The sequence below is a fragment of the Aquarana catesbeiana genome, linkage group LG06 (genome assembly GCF_042186555.1).
Source record: "Aquarana catesbeiana isolate 2022-GZ linkage group LG06, ASM4218655v1, whole genome shotgun sequence".
Classification (NCBI taxonomy): domain Eukaryota; kingdom Metazoa; phylum Chordata; class Amphibia; order Anura; family Ranidae; genus Aquarana; species Aquarana catesbeiana.
In genome coordinates this window covers 73,670,186-73,693,027 of record NC_133329.1, presented here as the reverse complement: position 1 = coordinate 73,693,027, position 22,842 = coordinate 73,670,186, and the positions used below count along the sequence as shown (strand labels likewise).

The 22,842-nt window shown below is 44.1% G+C and overlaps 1 protein-coding gene across 1 annotated transcript in view; it reads right to left on the bottom strand.

The window, feature by feature from the left end:
- Positions 1–460: 460 nt before the first annotated feature.
- Positions 461–22,842, bottom strand: part of LOC141147992 (uncharacterized) — a 134,307-nt gene continuing 111,925 nt past the window's right edge. The window contains exon 11 of the mRNA XM_073635148.1: positions 461–927. Coding sequence (XP_073491249.1) covers positions 461–927 — 467 coding nt within the window. The remainder of the gene's footprint in view (positions 928–22,842) is intronic.

Genomic DNA, 22,842 nt, shown 5'->3' with positions numbered 1-22,842 from the left:
TTTCTAAAATAATGCAAAGCGTTCCCTGATTGGACAAGGTGGAGAGGTGGGGAGGTGATGTCACAAATTCCACCTTTTCCAATCAGAGAACACTTTACATCCATTGAGAAAATGCAAAGCGTTTTCTGAATGGCTCCTGTGCCAAGCTAATGACTTCCTGTGTTCAGTAAGCAGCAGGGCAGCCGCCATGAGACCCAAAACCTAATGGAGATCAGTGTGGAAGAAGAGCCTGCTACAGAGATTTCCAGCTTTCATAGGGACCCCACAGCTATGGTATAGTATACTGTACATACTTACCTCGGTCCAAGCTGGACCAATAGATCTATGTAAAAATTGCGATATGTAAATTTCAGCTTTAAGTCCAAATGTACCGCATGTGTAATCAAACATATATTGTGACAGTTCTGGACAATTCCCAGGATTCAGGTAGCCAATTCACTTAAAAGATTACAGCTGCAGGCTAAGAATCAATTCTGTTGTCACTGGAAATGCTTTCTGAATTCTGTGTGAATTTTTCTCTTCCATCATTATAATATTCTAAACTGTTGGTTGTCAGTGTAAAGAACTTACCCGCAATTTGTAGGGGTCCTATTCTTCTCTGTATGTCCTGTCCTGTATGCTCCAGACTTGGATTCTGCACTCTGCAGATGAACTCTGACCTCTGATCTTCTGGCAGTGTTGGGGTGAAGAGCAGACTGGCTGTACAGCTGTATGTGTTATCTGACTGTCTCTGGTGTTCACTGATTTCAGTCTTGTATTTATTGATATCAACAGCAAGAAATCTGTCTGTCCCCATCTCCTTCTTATACCATTCCACAGTCAGATCCTCAGGGAAATATCCAGAGATTTTCACTTGTATTTTGGACTCAGTGTTGAGTTTGAGGTCAGATGAATTTAGCTCTTCAATGTGTGGATGCCAAGGAAGATCTACGGAGTAATCCAAAATAATTAATCCAAACAAGCAATATATTATAATTTATACAAGCACATGTTATAATGTATTTTACAAAGGCTGTATTATGAAAATGTATATTGTTCTTTAAAGCGGGGGTCCACCTATCTATCGTTTTTTTTTTTTTAGTTCATTCACAAACTTTTCTTCTCAGCATTACATACTCACATATTGTGTGTAATATGTCCGCCTGTGTCAGATTTCGTCGGAAAGAATAACTTATATTATTCACTGCAGGCGGTTTCCATCTTCATTGTGGGCATTTGAAACCCACAAGCATTTATTTCCTGGATGTGGTGAATGCTGTGCTCCCAGCATTCACCGCTCGTTCCCGCACATGCTCAGTGGCATCCTGGGAAGCCTGAGACTAGCTCCCAGGAGTCTGGGAGAGGCTAGAAACACGCCTACTCCCACGGAAGGAGAACCAGGAAGTGCAAAGAAGAATAGAAAAATAAAAGGTAATTACGGCGATTTAAATTTTTTTAAATGTCAGCATCTAGGCAAGGAAGAGAATACATACAGATATTGTTCAAAATTTGGGTGGAACCCCGCTTTAAGGATTCTGAACTTTTTCACACTCAGCAGAGCGCTCAGAGAGATTATTTAGATATCAGTTGGTCCTTCTGGTAATCGCTCAGAATGGTGGAAGTAATAATGCTGGTGAGTGCATACCGCTATGAATTTTAAATCCTTAAAGCGGAACTTTACCCATAACAAATTGATAAAAAATAATTCTCTTTAGCAAGGAAGATACATTCCAGAACAAAAACCACTTCCGCCGCTTTCCGCGGCTTTCTCGGCCCTCCCATCTCCCCAGATCGGCTTTTTTTTTAAAATCAGATAATTTTTATTGAAAAAGACACAAAAAACAAAAAACAAACAAAAACTTTCCATATTTGTTAGGACACATAATAATCAAAATTATCTGACCATGCGGTTCAGTACATCTTGTTACTTGTATAATATTTATTGTAACGACATGTCAGAAGTAAAAGATATGCTTGTATAATAAGGCAGTTGTGGTTGCAATTCTTTGGTCTCATTACATATCATATGTGTCCTCTTAATATCATTCTATCCCTCTCCGCTCCCGGTCCTAACAGGGCCGTTGAGCAGAGTGGGTCACCGCTAACCCCTAACCAGCGGGGAGTGATGAACATTTTTAACGAACATTACCCGTTGGGTATGACAAACCTAATCATTTAAACTGCTGCAGGTCCTAATACTTTCGCAATAGTTCTCTACCGGATGATTCATCTCAGTACTATGTTCTAAGGTGGTACAGTTGTTGATGTTGTTCTACCCCCTAGGATTCTATTGTGAACCAGGCATAATGGAGCCAGTCCCAGAGTGTCTAGCCAGGGATCAAATTTTTTCGGGCTGCCTCGATGTTAGTATGTAAGTTGTTCTCTGATAAGAGAATCATTAACTGATGTAATCCATTCTGTTTGTGTGGGGGCCGTCGTATATAGCCATTTTATAGCTATAAGTTTCCTAGCCAGGAATAGTACTCTAAGAATGGCGATGTATGTGTGAGGTGTGTATTGTTCTTCCTCTAACCAACCCAATAGACAAAGTTTAGGGTCTGTAGTCAGTCTGAGATTCCAAATGCCATTGATAGTGTTAATCACTGTTGACCAATACCTTTGCAGTTTCGGGCATTTCCATAGCATATGGATAAGTGTACCATTATCTACAAGGCAGCGGGGACAAAGTGGATCATCTCTTCTGTGCCATTTGTGTAGCCTCCCAGGTGTGCGGTAGGTGCGATGAATAATGAATAATTGGGTACGTTTTTGAGAGGAGGATAGTGATACTTTAAGTACATTGTCTAATATGGTATTCCATTCCTTATCTGAGATACACCCTATGTCAACTCCCCATCCAGTTCTACAATTCAAAGTCATTGCTTTAGACACATGACAGAGAAGAGAACCGTATATAGAGGAAATTTGTCTCTTCCGGGATGATGATAAAATTAATTGTGTAAGCACCGTGGACCTGGACAGTTCCCAAGTGGATGTCATAGCCTGTGCCGCTATAGCATGCCTAAGTTGCAGGTACTGGAAAAATTAGGTATTTGGTAAGTTAAATTCTGCGCGAAGTGATTGGAAATCGCAAAGTATGCCCCCACAATATTATTATTATTATTATTATTATTCAGGATTTATATAGCGCCAACAGTTTACGCAGCGCTTTACAATATAAAAGGGAGACAATACAGTTATAATACAATACAATAGGATTAAGAGGGCAATAAAATATAATTGTGGGGTATATTTTACTCCACTTGTTGACCAATTAGAGAAGTTTTGTAATTTGTTCAGTTCTGGGTAGTTTCTGTTATTCCAAATACGTGACCAATTTTTGTGACCAGTGTACTGCAAGTGTTGTTTGGTTTTGTTCCTTACTTTATCTATAAGCAGTAGTGTGGGGTATTGAATCAGTGCTCTCAGTTCACCTGCCTCTATGCACTCCACAAATCCATCACCCAATATCTGGGTGCACACAATATTTTGAATGGGGTCGGAAGGTTCAGGGCAGAGCCATCCTGTTAAATGTTGTAGCTGAGCCGCCATAAAGTAAAAAAATGGATTTGGTACCGCCAGTCCCCCTGAGTCTTTTGCCTCCTGTAGGGTCTCCAATTTAATTCTTGGAACCTGTTTCCTCCATATCAATGTACGATAGATTGTGTTACACCTCTTAAATATATGAATAGGGATCCAGATAGGGGCATTGTGGAGTGCATATAGCATTTGTGGGTTTCAGATCATCTTTATCAAGTTGCATCTGCCGACTACAGAAAGCGGCAACTTAATCCAGCTGATGTTTTTTTCCTAAATTGTTTAAGTAGTGGGTCTATATTAAGCTTAATATATTGGTCTAGATTAGGGTGTATAATTATAGCTAGATATTGAACTTATCTACTTTTTTGATCTGTTCAGCAATCTGAGGTAAGGGCCCCGCCAGTAGGTCTAAGGGTAGTATTGTGGATTTGTCCTAGTTTATTTTGAACCCGGAGAAGGTTCTAAATGTGTGTATCAATTCCATAAGTTTTATCAGGGAAGTAGAAGTATCACCCAGAAATAGAAGTGCATCATCGGCATAGAGTGCCAGTTTGTTTTCCATTTCACCCCGTTTAAATCCTATTATTTCTGGGTTCCCTCTTATGGCAGCTGCCAGAGGTTCTATGGCTAGGGCGAAAAGTAATGGAGAGAGGGGTCATCCTTGCCTGTGTAAGTCAAAGGAAGGCGACAAGGTGTTATTTATCCTAATGCAAGCTTTTGGGGCTTTGTACAATAATTTTGATCCAATAAATTATATTATCTCCCAGATTAAGTTTTTCTAATATTTTCCATAGGTATTCCCATTCAACACTATCAAACGCCTTAGCGGCATCTAGCGAGAGGATAGCTCTTTGTCCCTGATTATCAGTGGGTATTTGCATATTGAGATAGAGACGCCGGAGATTGTTTGCCGTGGATCTATTTGGTATGAAGCCGAACTGGTCCGGGTATACTAATTTAGACACCACCTTTGAGAGTCTCATGGCAATGACTTTAGTAAGGATTTTTAAATCCGTATTTAGCAATGAGATAGGCCTGTAGGACTCAGGTTTATTAGGTTCTTTCCCAGCTTTTAAAACAACTACCACTACTGCTTCATACATGGATCTCAGCAAGGAATCTGAGTTAAACGCCTCTGTTAGTGTATGGAGTAGCTCCGGTAGGAGTATTCCTCCAAATTTTTTGTATAGTTCTATGGGTAGTCCATCATTACCTGGGGCCTTTGAGTTTGGGAATGAGGCTAGTGCGAGTTGCAGTTCCTCGATTGTAAGAGGAGCATATATCTGCAGGGTAAGACACCTTTGAGGAGTATAAGTCCTGATAGAAGGAGGAAACTACTTCAGTATGGACGGTGTATGTGTGACAGTTAGTGATGATGATGTTGTAATGCTGTGAATCACTTGAGGTGGTTGTTGTGACCTGGCTATCATGGCCAGCATGTGGCCAGTTTTTTCTCCCTCTTCAAAATATGTTTGGGAGGTGAAAAATCTTTTGTTGTCAGCTTGCTGTAAATGTATAGTGCGGTGGATTTTCTGTGCGTCTGTCCATTGCCGCTCATGTTCAGGCGTGGGAGATCGCAGGAAAAGTTCCTCCGCTTTCTCCACCGCCTGACTTGCATCTCTTGCCCACTGTCTGCTCCTTGTTTTAATAGTATTAATTTATTTTAAGCTCATACCCCGGATAAATGCTTTAAGGGTATCCCACACCATCCCCCGGGGCAGCCGAAGGTTTATTGGTGTCGAGAAAATATTTGATATGCATCTGCATATTATCTGTATCAGTGAAGAACTGCAGCCAAAAGGGATTCAGCTTATGGTGCACAGGTAGATGTGTTTTATGAAAATTAAAGCTAAGCTGCACCGGAGAGTGGCCAGACAACCCCCTAGCCAGATATGTTACTGTCGGGTCATAACGGTATGTTAGGTCGTTCCCCAGTGCAAAATCTATGCGACATAATGCAGAGTGCGTCAGTGAATGACAGGAGTATTGGGCCTGCAGGGGAAATTTACATCTCCACATGTCTACCAGCCCAATCTCACTCATAAACCTGGCTAAGGGAGTACATACCCTAGGACTCTGAGGACAGTATTTTTTATGCACATCGAGGGAAGTATCCATTGCGCTATTAAAGTCACCTAGGACATATACTGGGATTTGAGGGTGTTTGGCTAAGAATCTAGCCAAGCATTGTAGTACCGTCAATGTAAAGGGTGCAGGCACATATATATTAGCAATAACACAAGCTTGAGATTCCCACACACTTCATAAGAAAAATAAATCTGCCTTCAGAGTTTATTTGTGCATCCTTTTTAGTGAATGCAGCAGTCCTATTTGGTATGCACAGAATGGTACTGCACAGGGTATTTGGACATGCGTAGTAAGTGGGTGGAGTCGCTAGTAAGGAAGGACTCTTGTAAACATATAATGGTGGGATCCTGCTGTGAAATAAAGGTAAGTAAGGCAGTCCACTTTGTAGGGTTATGTAAGCCCCTAATATTCCAGGATAGAATTGTGTCCATCCGCTTACCCATTAGAATGAGAGCTGTGCAGAGATTGGCGCTCACGCCATTGAGGATCCAGTTCCTGAGAAGTGGACCACTGTGCCCACTCCCAAAGGTTACCTGAGCAAGTAGGATGTAAACAGTGTTGGTCATCTGTAGTCTCAGGCAATTCAATCCGGGTTATAGAGATGTAGCACAAAGTTACATAGTATAGGCACCTGCAGAGAAACAGCCCACCCAACCAGGGCTGAGAAACAAAAAAACATAAAAAAGGTAAAAAACAGTCTGTCAATGACAACGATAAGTTTAGCAATCATAAACTTAGGTAGTCCCACCATTAAATTTCCGTGGGTGCCCCGCAGGGCTATTGGAGGGGTAATAACAAGGGCTGGGAACCAGTGTCTTTAAAGTCAAAACACAAGGTTTAGTGATAGGTGCTGAGGGGTGACAATGTAAATCATTTGTGTCTCTCTATGAGCTCCTTTACTAGTGAGTAGGGATGAGCCGAACACCCCCCCCCGTTCGGTTCGCACCAGAACTTGCGAACAGGCAAAAAATTAATTCGAACACGTGAACAAAGTCTATGGGACACGAACATGAATAATAAAAAGTGCTAATTTTAAAGGCTTATATGCAAGTTATTGTCATAAAAAGTGTTTGGGGACCTAGGTCCTGCCCCAGGGGACATGGATCAATGCAAAAAAAAGTTTTAAAAATTGCCGTTTTTTCGGGAGCAGTGATTTTAATAATGCTTAAAGTCAAACAATAAAAGTGTAATATCCCTTTAAATTTCGTACCTGGGGGGTGTCTATAGTATGCCTGTAAAGGGGCGCATGTTTCCCGTATTTAGAAGTCTGACAGCAAAATTACATTTCAAAGGAAAAAAAGTCATTTAAAACTACTCGCGGCTATTAATGCATTGCCGGTCCGACAATACACATAGAAGTTCATTGATAAAAACGGCATGGGATTTCCCCACAGGGGAACCCGAACCAAAATTAAAAAAAAAAAATGACGTGGGGGGTCCCCTAAATTCCATACCAGGCCCTTCAGGTCTGGTATGGGTATTATTGGAACCCCGGCAAAAATTTTTTTTAAAAATGACGTGGGGGTCCCCCTAAATTCCATACCAGGCCTTTCAGGTCTGGTATGGATATTAAGAGGAACCTCAGCCAAAATTAAAAAAAAAAAGACGTAGGGTCCCCCTCAAAATCTATACCAGACCCTTAAGGTCTGGTATGGATTTTAAGGGGAACCCCGCACCAAAATTTTAAAAAAACGGCGTGGGGTCCCCCCAAAAGTCCATACCAGACTCTTATCCAAGCATGCAACCTGGCAGGCCGCAGGAAAAGAGGGGGGACGAGAGAGCAGCCCCCCTCCTGAACCGTACCAGGCCACATGCCCTCAACATTGGGAGGGTGCTTTGGGGTAGCCCCCCAAAACACCTTGTCTCCATGTTGATGAGGACAAGGGCCTCATCCCCACAACCCTGGCCGGTGGTTGTAGGGGTCTGTGGGCGGGGGGCTTATCGGAATCTAGAAGCCCCCTTTAACAAGGGGACCCCCAGATCCCAGCCCTCCCCCTGTGTGAAATGGTAAGGGGGTACGTACCCCTACCATTTCACTAAAAAACTGTCAAGAATGTTAAAAATGACAAGAGACAGTTTTTGACAATTCCCTTATTTAAATGCTTCTTCTTTCTTCTGCTCCCGAAAAAACGGCCGTTTTTAAAACTTTTCTTTGCATTGATCCATGTCCCCTGGGGCAGGAGCCAGGTCCCCAAACACTTTTTATGACAATACCATGAATATAAGCCTTTAAAATTAGCACTTTTGATTTCTCCCATAAACTTTTAAAGGGTGTTCCGCGGCATTCGAATTTGCCGCGAACACCCCAAATTGTTCGATGTTCGGTGAACTTGCGAACAGCCCATGTTCGAGTCGAACATGAGTTCGACTCGAACTCGAAGCTCATCCCTACTAGTGAGGTGAGCAATAGGATTCATGTAGTATCGGTTACGTTACATCTTCAGTCTGGTGCATGTCCTTGGGCAGCTCCTCGCAGTTGTCTTTCATGACGGTCGAGCCAGTTGGCAGCCATGTTTGGGGTTTTGAAGAAATGTACTGATCCGTCCGCTACCACCCGTAATTTAGCCGGGTACAGCATCGAGTATATTAGTGGGATCGCACACATTCTCTTTTTCACTTCTGTGAATTTTGCCCTCTGTTTTTGGACAGCAGCCGAAAAATCTGGATATATTGAGACTTTGGAACCTTGTATGTCCATCAGCTTTCTGCCTGGCTAGGTGTAGTATAATGTCTCTATCTTTGTAATGCAGGAGTTTCAGTAGGAATGGTCTGTGATTGCCCCCTGGTGGCGGTGGCCGGGAAGGCACCCTGTGTGCCCTTTCTACTGAGAAAAATGGAGTGAGATTATGCTTTCCAAAGGTATCTGCTAGCCATGTTTCAATAAACTCAGCAGGGTGTTTCCCTTCGGATTTCTTAGGCATTCCGACTAAACGGATGTTTGACCTTCTTAGTCTGCTTTCCATGTCCTCGATTCTAGCTGCTGTTTCATCAGCCTTAGTGGATGTTATGTGTATTTCTTGGGTTGGGGGGTAATTCATCCTCAATAGAACTCACTCGTCCCTCTAAGGCAGTGGCCCTCTCCCTGATTTTCTGCATGTCCCGTCTAATATGCAGCAAACCCTCCTTCATGCTTTTAACTTCAGTTGATAAGTCAGTGATTGAGGAGCCATAGGTAGAAACTGCTGTTAGAATGTCCTGTAATGAGGACTCTCTATTTTCCATGTCTGTGGGGCCAGCTGTGTCATGGATAAGGAGAGGGCAGAATGGATTAATCACTGTGTTCCTGGAGGTCTGGGGCGTCTTCACAGGGGGTCCGTTTTTGGCTGCTTTAGCGGTGCAGGATGGCAAAGTTTGCTGCACGGACTTGGGGCTGCTCGTCTCATGGGCATATTGGCCGAGTTTAGCCCCTGCCGAGGCATAGGAGTCTCTCCCTGCACGCTGCTGGAGCGGGGGTCCGTCATGATGGGCTGCTCCTTCGGCGAGGAGGCTCCCTTCCTTCTTGGACATCCCTGCCTTGTTAATGTGGCGACTGGGCGTCACTGTAGTGGGAGTGAAGTATCCGGTCTATTTCTGTGGTGTATAGGGCTCACAACAGGATTCTGTAGATCAGGATGCAGGAGCTAGTGTGAGACACATCCTCTCACATGAACATCCAAGCCACACCTTTTCCCACGGATCAACTTTGATCGTCTCTTGGTTATGGTAACCCAGAAGCGATGACCTGACATCCCTTCTGGTTTACCTGGATGTCAACGGCGCCATTTAAATATTTTTTTATTTGAAAACACCGATCCTGGTGTTTTGAATGCTTTTAAGGCCAGAGGAAGGATTTGGGGTCTTATAGACACCAGATCTCTCCCTAAAGAGTACCAGTCATTGCCTATTGCTGTCACAAGGATGTTTAGATTCCTTGTGACAGCAATAAAACTGATAAAATAAAAAATAAAAGCAACAATGTAAAAATAAAAAATAAATTGTCATTTTAAAAAAATGTAAACTACCGTGCTCATGCACAAAGGTCCTGCACACACGCAAACATCAACTGCCCCACACATGTGAGGTATCACAGCGAAGGTCAGATCATGAGCAGTAATTCTAGCACCAGATGTCCTCTGTAAATCTAAAATGGTAACATGTAAAGACTTTTAAAGCGTCACCTATGGATATTAAAATTTACGGTGTTAGTCATTGCACTGACGTGTGCAATTTAAAGGGTGACATGTTTGCTATCTATTTACTCGCGTAACATTGTTTTTTATAGTTTAGAAAAAATATTGGGTTATGTGCTTTTTTGCATGAAAATTCAAAAAATATTGCATTTCACAAACCACTGAGCAAATACCGTGCAATATAAAAAATTGCAAAACCCACCAATTTATTCTCTAGGGCCTGTGCTTTAAAAAAATACATATAATGTTTCAGGGTTCTAAATCATATTCTAGCAAAAAATACTGATTGTTACATGTAAACAAAAAGTGTCAGAAAAGGACTGGTCTGGAAGTGGATAATTATGCCACCAAAATGAGTGTGCGCTGTAAATTGCCTCCAGCATTGTTCCTGTTTCTTGTTGCTGGAGGTTGGCATGTTGCTGAAGCCCAGAGCCCCTGAGCAGCAGTACATTTTTAGGCTGTCAGCAGATCGGCCTCTACATTTTTGACAGTGCCAAAAAATAGAGAGCAACTGAGCATGTCCAGAGCAGGGTAAGACAGTGTATTACTGAATTTTAAGAAAGTATAGGCATTTATTTTTAATGTTTTTTGTAGCTATATCTGCAAAAGAAACCAGCCTGAAGTGATCTAACTTAATTTTCTAAAGTAAAGTTCCACTTTAGTTTTGCTGGATCCTTAGTCCTCCAAATACACACAAATACACTAAGTGCTTGTAATTAAACACCCCCACTTGTAATGTGTGTTGGATTAGCCCAGTCTATTACACACATTGGACAGAGCCAGAATCACCGACGAGCACCCACAACCTTGTAATTTGGGAACTTTGATGGACAGCTTTACAGGGTGTGTAGGAGAGATCATGTCCTAACATACTGTATTCAGAGATACAAACAGATGATGTGTGTTGACATATTGAAGTCTTCCGACATTGACAAAGATGACATCTCCCATGCTTAACATCTTTTCTACCATTCTGCTATTGGGAACGTTTTTGCCAGTCACAAAAGTGAGAAAAAGACTCAGGACTCCAAGCATATCCCAGCTACCGCCTGTCTCATCTATGGAAGGAACCTGTGTTGCTAAAATAGGAATAAAGATGGACAGCAGTGCAGAGAATACACGATTGGTGCACTTATTCATCTTTTTAATATCCAAAACAGTGGCTGATGTAAAGAGTGTTATACTACATATATCATCTGGAGGGTGCTAATGAGAAGCCTGTAAATTGGATCCACGGAAGGCTGCTATGGCTAGAGGGCCAATGAGAGCCTAAATTCTATACTCCATTCCCAGTAGGACACAATCTCCTTGGAGTATGTACAGCGGGTAAATAAGTAATGAGCATGTCACCATTTTTCTAGGTAAATATATTGATAAAAATGCTATTGACATGAAATTTTCACCACATGTCGGTAACAACCCATGCAATCCATGCATACAAAGAAACCAAAACAAATAAGTTCAGAAATTAAGTTATGTGTAATAAAATGGAAGGACAGGGATAAGTATTGAACACACTAATGAAATCTTTAGTGTGCTTATTATTACCTCCTGAGTGATGATTGAAATCCACCCACACCCCACCCCTATCAGTATAAATATAAGCTTCTTTTGGGGGAAGCATTTGCAGGGGGCACACATTTGCAACAGGGGCTCTTTCTCAAAGTGGGCTATTTCTTTAAGTGGTAGCACTTCTGACTCTGCACTTCAGTGAATGCACAAAGTAAAGACAAACAAGAAAAGACTTTGAAAAACACCACATAGACATCAGGTGACCTTGTTTACCCCTTTAGCTCTTTCTCCTTGTAACATGCATTCTCTACCACAGTGGTCATCAATCCTGTCCTCAGGGCCCACCAACAGGCCAGGTTTGCAAGATAACTGAAATACATCACAGGTGATATAATTTGCTGCTCAGTGATTGCAGTATACTAGTCTGCATCTCCTCAAGGTAATACATAAAACCTGGCCTGTTAGTGGGCCCTGAGGACAGGGTTGATGACCACTGCTCTACCACAACTCTGTCCTCTATCCTAAAACTATCTGTCCTTCACCCCTCTTATCCCCCCCACAGCATATATATATCACCCTCACTTCTGTCCTCTCCTTATTACTGCACCCACCAACTCCTGCTAATTCTAAATCCACACACACACTAAAAATCTCCAAGACCCTGGGGCATGTCCCTTCATATAAATCCCACTCCCATATTACCTCCCTCACCCTCCTGCTTCTCCTAACCTCTGGAGATATATCCCCAAACCCTGGGCCTCCATCATTTAACTGTACCCCATGAACCCATCACCGTGCGCCCTCTGGCAGCAGTCGCAATCAACACAATTTAGTTCCCATTTCTATTCTTCCCAAGACCAGACTCCCTTTCTCTTGTGCCCTTTGGAACTCCCGCTCTGTCTGCAACAAACTCACCTCTCTCCATGACCTCTTTATCGCCAACTCATTTAACCTACTCGCCATTACCGAAACCTAGCTCCACGAATCCGACACTGCGTTTTCTGCTGCCTTATCCCATGGTGGTCTTCTCTGGACTCACTCCCCCAAATCCAGTGGACGTAAGGGAGGAGGTGCCGGAATCCTTCTAGCCCCACATAGCACCTTTCAGGTACTTCAGCCACCTCCCTCTCTGTCACTCTCCTCTTTCGAAGCACACTGCATTCATCTTTTCACTTCAATTTCTCTAAGGATAGCCGTGATCTACAGGCCCCCTGGAAAAGTATCAACCTTTCTTGATGACTTCTCTGCCTGGCTACCCTACTTTCTTTCCTCTAAAATCCCCACAATCATTCTCGGGGACTTCAACATCCCTATTAATACTAACATTCCTGCCCCTTCCAAACTTCTCAGCCTAACCTCCTCCTTTGACCTAAAACAGTGGATCATCTCTCGCCTCGACTACTGTAACTCCCTTCTCATTGGCTTACCTCTACATAGTCTATCACCTCTTCAATCCATCATGAATGCTGCTGCCAGACTCATCCACCTTACCAATTGCTCTGTGTCTGCCACTCCTCTCTGTCAATCCCTCCACTGGCTTCCGCTCGGCCAAAGAATTAGATTGAAAATACTAACAACTACGTACAAAGCCATTCACAATTTCGCCCCCAGCTACATCACTAGCCTAGTCTCTAAATACCAACCTACTCGTTCTCTTCGTTCCTCTTAAGACCTCCTGCTCTCTAGCTCCCTCGTGACCTCCTCCCATGCTCGCCTCCAGGACTTTTCCAAAGCCTCACCAATCCTATGCAATGCCCTACCCCAATCTGTCCGCTTATCTCCTACTGTACTAGCTTTTAGATGATCCCTGAAAACCCTTCTCTTCAGAGAAGCCTACCCTACCCACACCTAACAATTGTATTTTCATTTTCTCCATTAGCTCATCCCCCACAGTTATTACCTTTTGTTTCCACTTGACCCTCGCTTCTAGATTGTAAGCTCTAACGAGCAAGGCCCTCTGATCCCTCCTGTATTGATTTGTATTGTAAGTGTACTGTCTGCACTTATGTTCTAAAGCACTGCGCAAACTGTTGGCGCTATATAAATCCTGTATAATAATAATAATAATCTATTTAATACTTGGTACAAAATCCTTTGTTGGTAATGACAGTTTCAAGATGCCCCCTGTATGTAGAAGCTAGTCACATGCGTTGCTCGGGTTTGATTTTGGTCCATTCTTCCACACAGTCTTCAGATCTTGAGGGGTTCCGTGAGTCTCTTCTATGAACTCTGATCTTTAGTTCTTTCCATAGATTTTCTATTGGATTCAAGTCAGGTGATTGGCTGGGCCGTTCTAGCAGCTTTATGTTCTTTCTTTAAAACCAATTGAGAGTTTCCTTGGCTTTATGTTTGGGATCATTGTCTTGCTGAAATGTCCAACCTCGTTTCATCTTCATCATCCTGGTAGATGGCAGCAAATTTTTTTAAGAATGTCTTGGTTTTTCATTCATCCTTCCTTCAATGGCATGAAGTTTTCCAATACCGTGTGCTGAAAAACAGCCCCATACCATGATGTTCCCACCTCCAAACTTCACTTTTTGTTTGGGGGGTGTTTTTGGGGTGATGTGCCATTTGACCTCCAAACATGGTGTGTATTATGGCATCCAAAGAGTTCAATTTTGGCCTCATCTGACCAGACTATTTTCTCCCAGTATTTCACAGTCTTGTCTAAATGTTGTACAGCAAACTTTAAATGAACTTCAACATGCTTTTTCTTCAGCAATGGAGACTTGTGTGGTGAGTGTGCATACAGGACATGGTGGTTGAGTGCATTACTTATTGTTTTGTTTCCCTTTTTGCACCTCCCTTTCTTCATGTGTTTAATACCTTTTCCCTGTATCATTCCATTTTATTACACATAACTTTATTTCTGAACGTATATGTTATAGTGTCTTTGTATGTATGGATTGTATGAGTAGTTACCGACATGTGGCGAAAATTTCATGTTAATAACACCTGTAGAAATATATTTACCTAGAAAAATGGTGATGTGTTTAATATTTATTTTACCCACTGAATGCATTCACCAAGTTTGTGTGGATTTCTCAGGGAAATTAAAAAAAAAAAAAAAAAAAAAAAAGATTTACTGGCTTCTATCCAAAATGACCTGACTGTGTATGGCTACGACAGGGATATTAGAATATAAACACCATTATTAAAAAGATTGTTGTGAACGCTGATTATACTCTGCAACTTGTCCACATTATATAAAGATAGAGAGTTAATAAATCTTTACATAACAATCAAGTAAACGATTGAAAATATACACAGTTGCTGGGAAATTGTTTTCTTCCTCAGTACCTGTAAAATTGGAGCTTGAAAAAGTGCCCACACTTGTGTCTGTTATTACAGTCAGGGCTGTACCTGCAGGGGTCACAATTGCAACCCAGCCCCATGCTGCAGGGGGCCGTGCCTCTCCCCCCATACACCTGGATAGGAGAAGCGGTGGCGGCGGCTGCATATAGCAGAATCAAACTCTCCATTTTCCTCCTGCGGCCACTAAATGCCTGAGGGAGGGAGAGGAGGAGAAGCGGGCATTCATCGGCTGTAGGAGGAAAATGGAGAGCTCGATTCTGCTATATGCAGCCACCCCTGCCACTTCTCCTATCCAGCTTCCTTCTGCTGCTGCCCTTGTGCTCTTTCCCGATCCCCACAGCTAAGTCAGAATGGAGAGCAGGGAAGGGGCTGCTATATGTGTAATTTACTGGCTCCTTCCTTTCCTGAATTAAGAGTCAGTGATCTGTACTGATCACATACTCTGTCCATTCATAAACTGTGTTAATATGCTTCAGTTTGTGAATGAACAGGAGGTTCTGTACAGATGTATTCCTGTTCATCCATTCGGTGCAGGTGAAGCTGCAGAGAAGGAAATTAAGGGCTGTGTCCTCAGTCTCCTTTCTCTGTCTCAAAGGTGGAACATCAAAGGTCTGTTTAGACCCATGACACCACACCAAAGCCCCCCAATGGGGCTCCTAAAAAAATGGTAAGAAAAATAATAAAATTATATTGTAAAAAAAAAAAATGGTTAAAAAAAAGAAAAAAACTACTGACACCTAGCGTTCCGTCACCGGGCTTGGAGGGAAGAGCCCCGGCTGGGGGTCAGGGCGGCCTTCATGGTTTCTTACACCAGGGCCCTGAAGGTTATAGTTACGCCACTGATTACAGTCAACCATTACATACATTTATTTCCTTATTGGTGTATACTTTAAAGTGGTTGTAAACCCTTACAGATCACTTTTTGCTACAGGTAAGCCTATAATAAGACTTACCTGTAGCTACCCAGGATATCTCCTAAACCTGCACGGTTTAGGAGATATCCCCTGTATTTGCATGTGCTAACGTCATCAGCACATGCGCACTGAAGCAAACTGCAGCAATGGCACGTACGTGCCGTTTGCTTCAGTAAGTGTGCCGTTACCGGCGGCTCCCGTGTGCATGCGCGGGAGTGACGTCATCGCAGCTCCGGCCAATCACAGTGCCGGAGCTGTGATACCCAGAAGTAACCCCCGGGAGTGATGTCGCCGGACGGTGCTGTGTATGGGCACCACAGCGAGGGGTTCAATCACAGGTGAATATTACATAATGAGCTAGTATGCTATGCATACTAGCTCATTATGCCTTTGTCTTGCAGGTGTTAGTTTTTTTTTTTTTTTCAAGTGGGTTTACAACCACTTTAAATACCAGTACACCAGTACATTTTGGATCTAAGTTGAACATGTTTAATATGTTTAGCCTGTTAAGTTCAGTGATCAATATGTTGATCTGGTAGAAGACATCCCTTCTCTTTCTTTTTAATAGTCTTTGTGTGGACACTTGTGCTGAGAGGTGTATCCATCACTCAGCTACACTATATTGTCAAAAGTATTGGGACACCTGCCTTTACACACACATGCACTTTAATGGCATCCCAGTCTTAGTCCGTAGGGTTCAATATTGCGTTGGCAATTTTTTTTTTTTTTTTTTGAGAATCTTGCAAACAAGAAACACATTCCAACTTTTTTTATACAAAAAAATAAATATTATATATATATATATATATATATATATATATATATATATATATATATATATATATATATATATATATATATAAAACATATTGTATACATGACTAAACATAATAATAAAGGCTTACTTCAACCTATAATATACGAACAAAGGGTTTTTTTTTTTCTCTCAACCAAGAGAAATATCACTGTATATTATTAAAATGTATATATTATATATATATACACAGTGGGGACGGAAAATATTCAGACCCCCTTAAATTTTCCACTCTGTTATATTGCAGCCATTTGCTAAAATCATTTAATTTATTTTTTTTCCTCATTAATCTACACACAGCACCCCATTTTGACAGAAAAACACAGAGTTGTTAAAATTTTTTCAGATTTATTCGAAAAGAAAAACTGAAATATCACATGGTTCTAAGTATTCAGACCCTTTGCTCAGTATTAAGTAGAAGCCCCCTTTTGATCTAATACAGCCATGAGTCTTTTTGGGAAAGATGCAACAAGTTTTTCACACCTGGATTTGTGGATCCTCTGCCATTCCTCCTTGCAGATCTTCTACAGTTCTGTCAGGTTGGATGGTAAACGTTGGTGGACAGCCATTTTTAGGTCTCTCCAGAGATGCTCAATTGGGTTTAAGTCAGGACTCTGGTTGGGCCATTCAAGAACAGTCACGGAGTTGTTGTGAAGCCACTCCTTTGTTATTTTAGCTGTGTGCTTAGGGTCTTTGTCTTGTTGGAAGGTAAACCTTCAGCCCAGTCTGAGGTCCTGAGCACTCTGGAGAAGGTTTTCGTCCAGGATATCCCTGTACTTGGCCGCATTCATCTTCCCCTCGATTGCAACCAGTCGTCCTGACCCTGCAGCTGAAAAACACCCCCACAGCATGATGCTGCCACCACATGCTTCACTGTTGGGACTGTATTGGACAGGTGATAAGCAGTGCCTGGTTTTCTCCACACATACCGCTTAGAATTAAGCCTAAAAAGTTCTATCTTGGTCTCATCAGACCAGAGAATCTTATTTCTCACCATCTTGGAGTCCTTCAGGTGTTTTTTAGCAAACTCCATGCGGCCTTTCATGTGCCTTGCACTGAGGAGAGGCTTCCGTCGGGCCACTCTGCCATAAAGCCCTGACTGGTGGAGGGCTGCAGTGATGGTTGACTTTCTACAACTTCCTCCCATCTCCCGACTGCATCTCTGGAGCTCAGCCACAGTGATCTTTGGGTTCTTCTTTACCTCTCTCACCAAGGCTCTTCTCCCCCGATAGCTCAGTTTGGCCGGACGGCCAGCTCTAGGAAGGGTTCTGGTCATTCCAAACGTCTTCCATTTAAGATTTATGGAGGCCACTGTGCTCTTAGGAGCCTTAAATGCAGCAGAAATTTTTTTGTAACCTTGGCCAGATCTGTGCCTTGCCACAATTCTGTCTCTGAGCTCTATGCTCTTTTGCTCTGACATGCACTGTGAGCTGTAAGGTCTTATATAGATAGGTGTGTGGCTTTCCTAATCAAGTCCAATAAGTATAATCAAACACAGCTGGACTCAAATGAAGGTGTCAGAGAACCATCGTAGCAAACGTTCATTCCCCAACATCACCTGTCAATCTTCGTTCCTCCAATACGAACGTGCGTAGGCAAGAACGAACTAGTCCCAGACCAAGCTTGCGCACTGGCGCACTTACATGAGCAGGGGTACGTGCGCACGCGCACATGCCAACGAATCATGGCGCACGGCGCCCTATTTAAAGGAAGAGCTTACCTGGTGTCAGTGCTGGATTGTCTTCAGCTTGTTCCTGTGTACCCATTGCTGTCTTGTCTGATTGATCCTGATCCTGAACACTCGGCTTCCTCTTGACCATTCTCTCGGATTATCCCTGCATCCTTGTCTGCCTCTGCTACCTGCATCGACCCTGGTTTGAACCTCTGACTACGGCTCTGTCTCCTGAACTTGTACTTCGCTGCCAGTTTGCTGCCAACCTTTGCCTGTCCCTGACTATGAGCCTGCCTTCTGATTGTGTACCTCTCCGCGAGCCTGTTGCCAACACCTGCTTGTTCCTGACTCTGCAAGTCTCCTTGCTAAGACTGTTCCAGTGATCAGTGTCTCACCTCCTCCTCTAAGGCTCCGGTGTTCCTGATCTTTAGCCACCTGTCTGCAGGCACCTGCACCCTCCTGTTGCCCTAGCAGTTCCTGTCCCAACCTCCAGGGTCGGGACCGCGCAAGAGACCGCCCTCATCATTTCGGACTCCGCTGTAAGGTACGTGACAGTACAATCCAGCCACATGGAGTCCGAAAGGGGGGCCTCAGCTATGGACGCATTATGCCAACAGATCACAAACCTTGCCCAGGCAGTCCAGGGCCTGCAAGAGGGCTACCAGCAGCTTGAGCAACGAGTGCAGTCTCTCTCCCCAGGCACCTCAACACAACCAACGGCCGCAGCACCCGCACCCTCCGCTTCAGCATCTATACCTACAGTAGTGGTGCCACCCCCTGAACCACGGGTCCCTGCTCCCGAGAGATTTACTGGGGACCGCAGCAAATTCCGTGCCTTTAGGAATGCCTGCCAGTTGTATTTTCTGCTACAACCCCGCACATTCTCTTTGGAAAGCACCAAGGTGGGGTTCATCATTTCTTTGCTTCAGGGGGAACCCCAGACCTGGGCCCACCACCTGTTGGAACAAGCCAGCCCTTTGCTGAACACCATGGATTCCTTTTCTAATGAAATGGCCAAACTCTACGATGACCCCTAACATACCATCACAGCTGAAGCTAGCCTTCATACCCTCCAGCAGGGTCGTAGGCCTGTGGAGGACTATGTGACAGACTTTAAATGGTGGAGTTCTGATACCCAATGGAACAACGCCACTCTCCGCTTTCAGTTCCACCTAGGACTCTCAGAGGCACTTAAAGCGGGGGTCCACCTATCTATCGTTTTGTTTTTTTTTTGAGTTTATTCACAAACTTTTCTTCTCATGATTATCTACTCACATGTTCTGTGTAATAAGTCCGCCTGTGTCCGATTTCGTTGTAAAGAATAACTTATAAAATTCACTGCAGGCGGTTTCCATCTTCATTGTGGGCATTTGAAGCCCACAAGCATGTATTTCCTGGATGCGGCGAATGCTGTGCTCCCAGCATTCACCGAGATGTTGTGATGACGCTGTTGCACAATGCATGCTGGGAAGCCTGAGACTAGCTCCCAGGGGACTGTGGGAGGTCTGGGAGAGGCTAGAAACACGCCTACTCCCATGGGAGGAAAACCAGGAAGTGCCAAGAAGATTAGAAAATAAAAGGTAATTACGGCGATTTAAATTTTTTTACACAGCATGTAAGCATCTAGGCAAGGAAGAAAATGAATAGAGATAATGTTCAAAATTTGGGTGGAACCCCGCTTTAAAGATGAGCTGGCTCGTGTTGGGGTTCCCAGCTCCTTGGAAGAGTTGATCCAGCTGTCTATTCAGATTGATCGCCAGTTAAGGGAGCGAAGATCTGAGAGGACCAGCCAGTACTGGCCGTATGGATGCTACCCAAGATACGTAACAACCTACCCACTCCTGCATCCCCGCTACCCACTGCTTTCACTAAGGCTCCGAAGCCAATGCAGATAGGCTTGCTTCGTTCACCTCTGACGCCAGAGGAAAAGTAACGCCGCCGCTTGAATAATCTCGGTCTCTACTGCGGAGGAGCCGGTCACTACGCAAACATGTGCCCCAACAAGACTCGTAAGTCTGACTTCCCTCCTCCTCATGATCCTTGTGTGTTGTCTCTATTAAGATCTGATCACATTGCCGTTCCTGTCTCGTTACAGCTTCCAGAAGGGTCACTCCAGGTCCAGGCCATAATTGATTCAGGCGCCTGTAGCTGCTTCATTGATCATACCTTTGTTCTCCAAACACCACATTTCTCTACAGTTCAAACAACAAAAACTGTCCATACGACTAGCTGATGGCTCCAACATCAAGTCCAGACCCATTACTCAAGAGACAAAGCCCCTACCTGCTGACATCTTACCTAACCATCAAGAACTACTATGCCTTGATGTGATCTCCTCACCACTTTTTCCGATCATTTTGAGGATGCTATGGTTACAAGCTCACAACCCCCAGATTGATTGGATTACCGGCAAAGTGGTCTTCCAGTCCTCTTACTGTCTTCACAATTGCCTCAAGACCCTCCACCATACAGCCCCAGTCATCGGCTGACTAAAAACTGTATCTGAATCCCGAGATCTTGTTCCATCCGTGTACCATGACTTCCTGGATGTTTTTGACAAGCAGAGGGCAGACACTCTTCCCCCTCACCAGGCTTACGATTGTCCGATTGAACTTTTACCAGGGGCATAAATTCCATCCGGAAGGATTTTCCCCCTTTCAGAACCTGAATTCCTGGTCCTGAAGGACTATATCAACGAAAATCTCGAGAAAGGGTTCATCCGACATTCTTCCTCCCCAGCCGGAGCAGGAGTATTCTTTGTCGTGAAGAAAGATCACTCACTTCGTCCATGTGTGGATTACAGAAAACTAAATCAGATTACCATCAAAAAACGGTACCCCCTTCCTTTAATTCCGGAGCTGTTCCAGAAACTCCGGTCTGCAAAAATATTCACCAAGTTGGACTTACGAGGTGCATACAACCTGATCAGAATCAGAAAAGGGGACAAGTGGAAAACAGCCTTCTGGACTCGCTTTGGCCACTTTGAGTACCTCATTATGCCCTTCGGCCTATGTAACACACCAACAACTTTTCAGCATTTCGTTAATGCTATTTTTAGAGACATCTTGGACTTGTTCATAATCGTGTACCTGGATGACATTCTGATTTTCTCGGCCTCTCTAGACCTACATCATGATCATGTGAAGCAGGTTCTTCTCAGACTAAGACAAAATGGACTCTATGCTAAGGCCGAGAAATGTGAATTTGAACGGCAGACCATTCACTTTCTGGGGTTGGTAATCTCAACTGGAGGTATAGACAGGGCCGGATTAACATAGGGGCTGATGGAGCTGCAGCTCCAGGCCCCTGCCTTAAAATCGGCCCTCCCAGCCAGCATTATAAGCCCAATTTCTATTGTCCATAAACGTTTATGGGACAGGAGAAGCTGTGTGTAAATGTAGGGGTGTCTGGCTGCATCTGTGTTGGCTTACTGTGGTTATTAGTGTCACAGTGCACAGTTCCTCCACTACACAAATGGCTCTGCCTTCCCCCTCCCCTCTCTCTTCTCTCTCTGTGTGCAGTGAAGGAGCCGTGTGGGTTGGGAAATTGTGAACAGAGCAGCCGGCAGATAGAAGGTGAACTGAACACATATCTGAGTGATAAGCTTCCGACCATCCAAGTGTGAGCTCAGTGACTGGACTCTTATCTCCCTTCTCTCCCCCTCTTTTATCTTTATCTTCAGCAATGGCTGTTATAACTGCAGTCAATATGTAGACTTGGCTCCTTGTGCTTTTAGGTGGGTTCACACTGCTTTGCTGTGTTTTGGCCCATTGCTGGTGTATCCGCAGTGTTCCTGCGTTTTACCCATAGTCCTATTGATTTCTATTAGGTTGCATGTTTTTTCTGAAAGCGCACCAAAATTCCTGCGTGCTGCATTTTATCTTTGGCGCACTGTCAGAAAATGCGGCAAAAATATGCAACCTGATATAAAGCAATAGGTCTGCAGCTAAAACTGCAGATACACAAGCAGTGCGCGTGCCCAAACTGCAGCACACCAGTGTGAGCCCAAAGGCTTGTACACACCCCCCTCTGTAGAACTTGGTCTGATCAATACTGCTGGCATTCAATTTACACACAACCATACCATCCCAGATGAGGAGGGGTGGGGGCTCCAGGGATTTGTTTGACTATGCAGGCCCTGTCCCTTCTACCCATCCTGGAAGAGTCCTGGAGGGAGTGGCAGGCTGCTGGTGGCAAGTGACACGCTGTATCTGGGGTCAGGCTGCTGGTGGCAAGTGGCACACTGTATCTGGTGGCAGGCTGCTGGTGGCAAGTGGCACATTGCATCTGATGGCAAGTTACACACTGTATGTGGTGGCACGCTGCTAGTGGCAGGCTGCTGGTGGCAAGTGAGATGCTGTATCTGGTGACAGGCTGTCAGTGGCAAGTGGCACACTGTATCTGGTGAAAGGCTGCTAGTGGCAAGTGGCACACTGTATCTGGTGGCAGGCTGCTGGTGGCAAGTGGCACACTGTATCTGGTGGCAGGCTGCTGGTGGCAAGTGGCACACTATCTGGTGGCAGGCTGCTGGTGGCAAGTGGCACACTATATCTGGTGGCAGGCTGTGGTTGGCAAGTGGCACACTGTATCTGATGGAAGGCTGCTGGTGGCAAGTGGCACACTGTATCTGGTGGCAGGGTGCTGGTGGCAAGTGGCACACTGTATCTGGTGGCAGGCTGCTGGTAGCAAGTGGCACACTGTATCTGGTGAAAGGCTGCTGGTGGCAAGTGGCACACTGTATCTGGTGGCAAGTGGCACACTATCTGGTGGCAGGCTGCTGGTAGCAAGTGGCACACTGTATCTGATGAAAGGCTGCTGGTGGCAAGTGGCACACTGTAT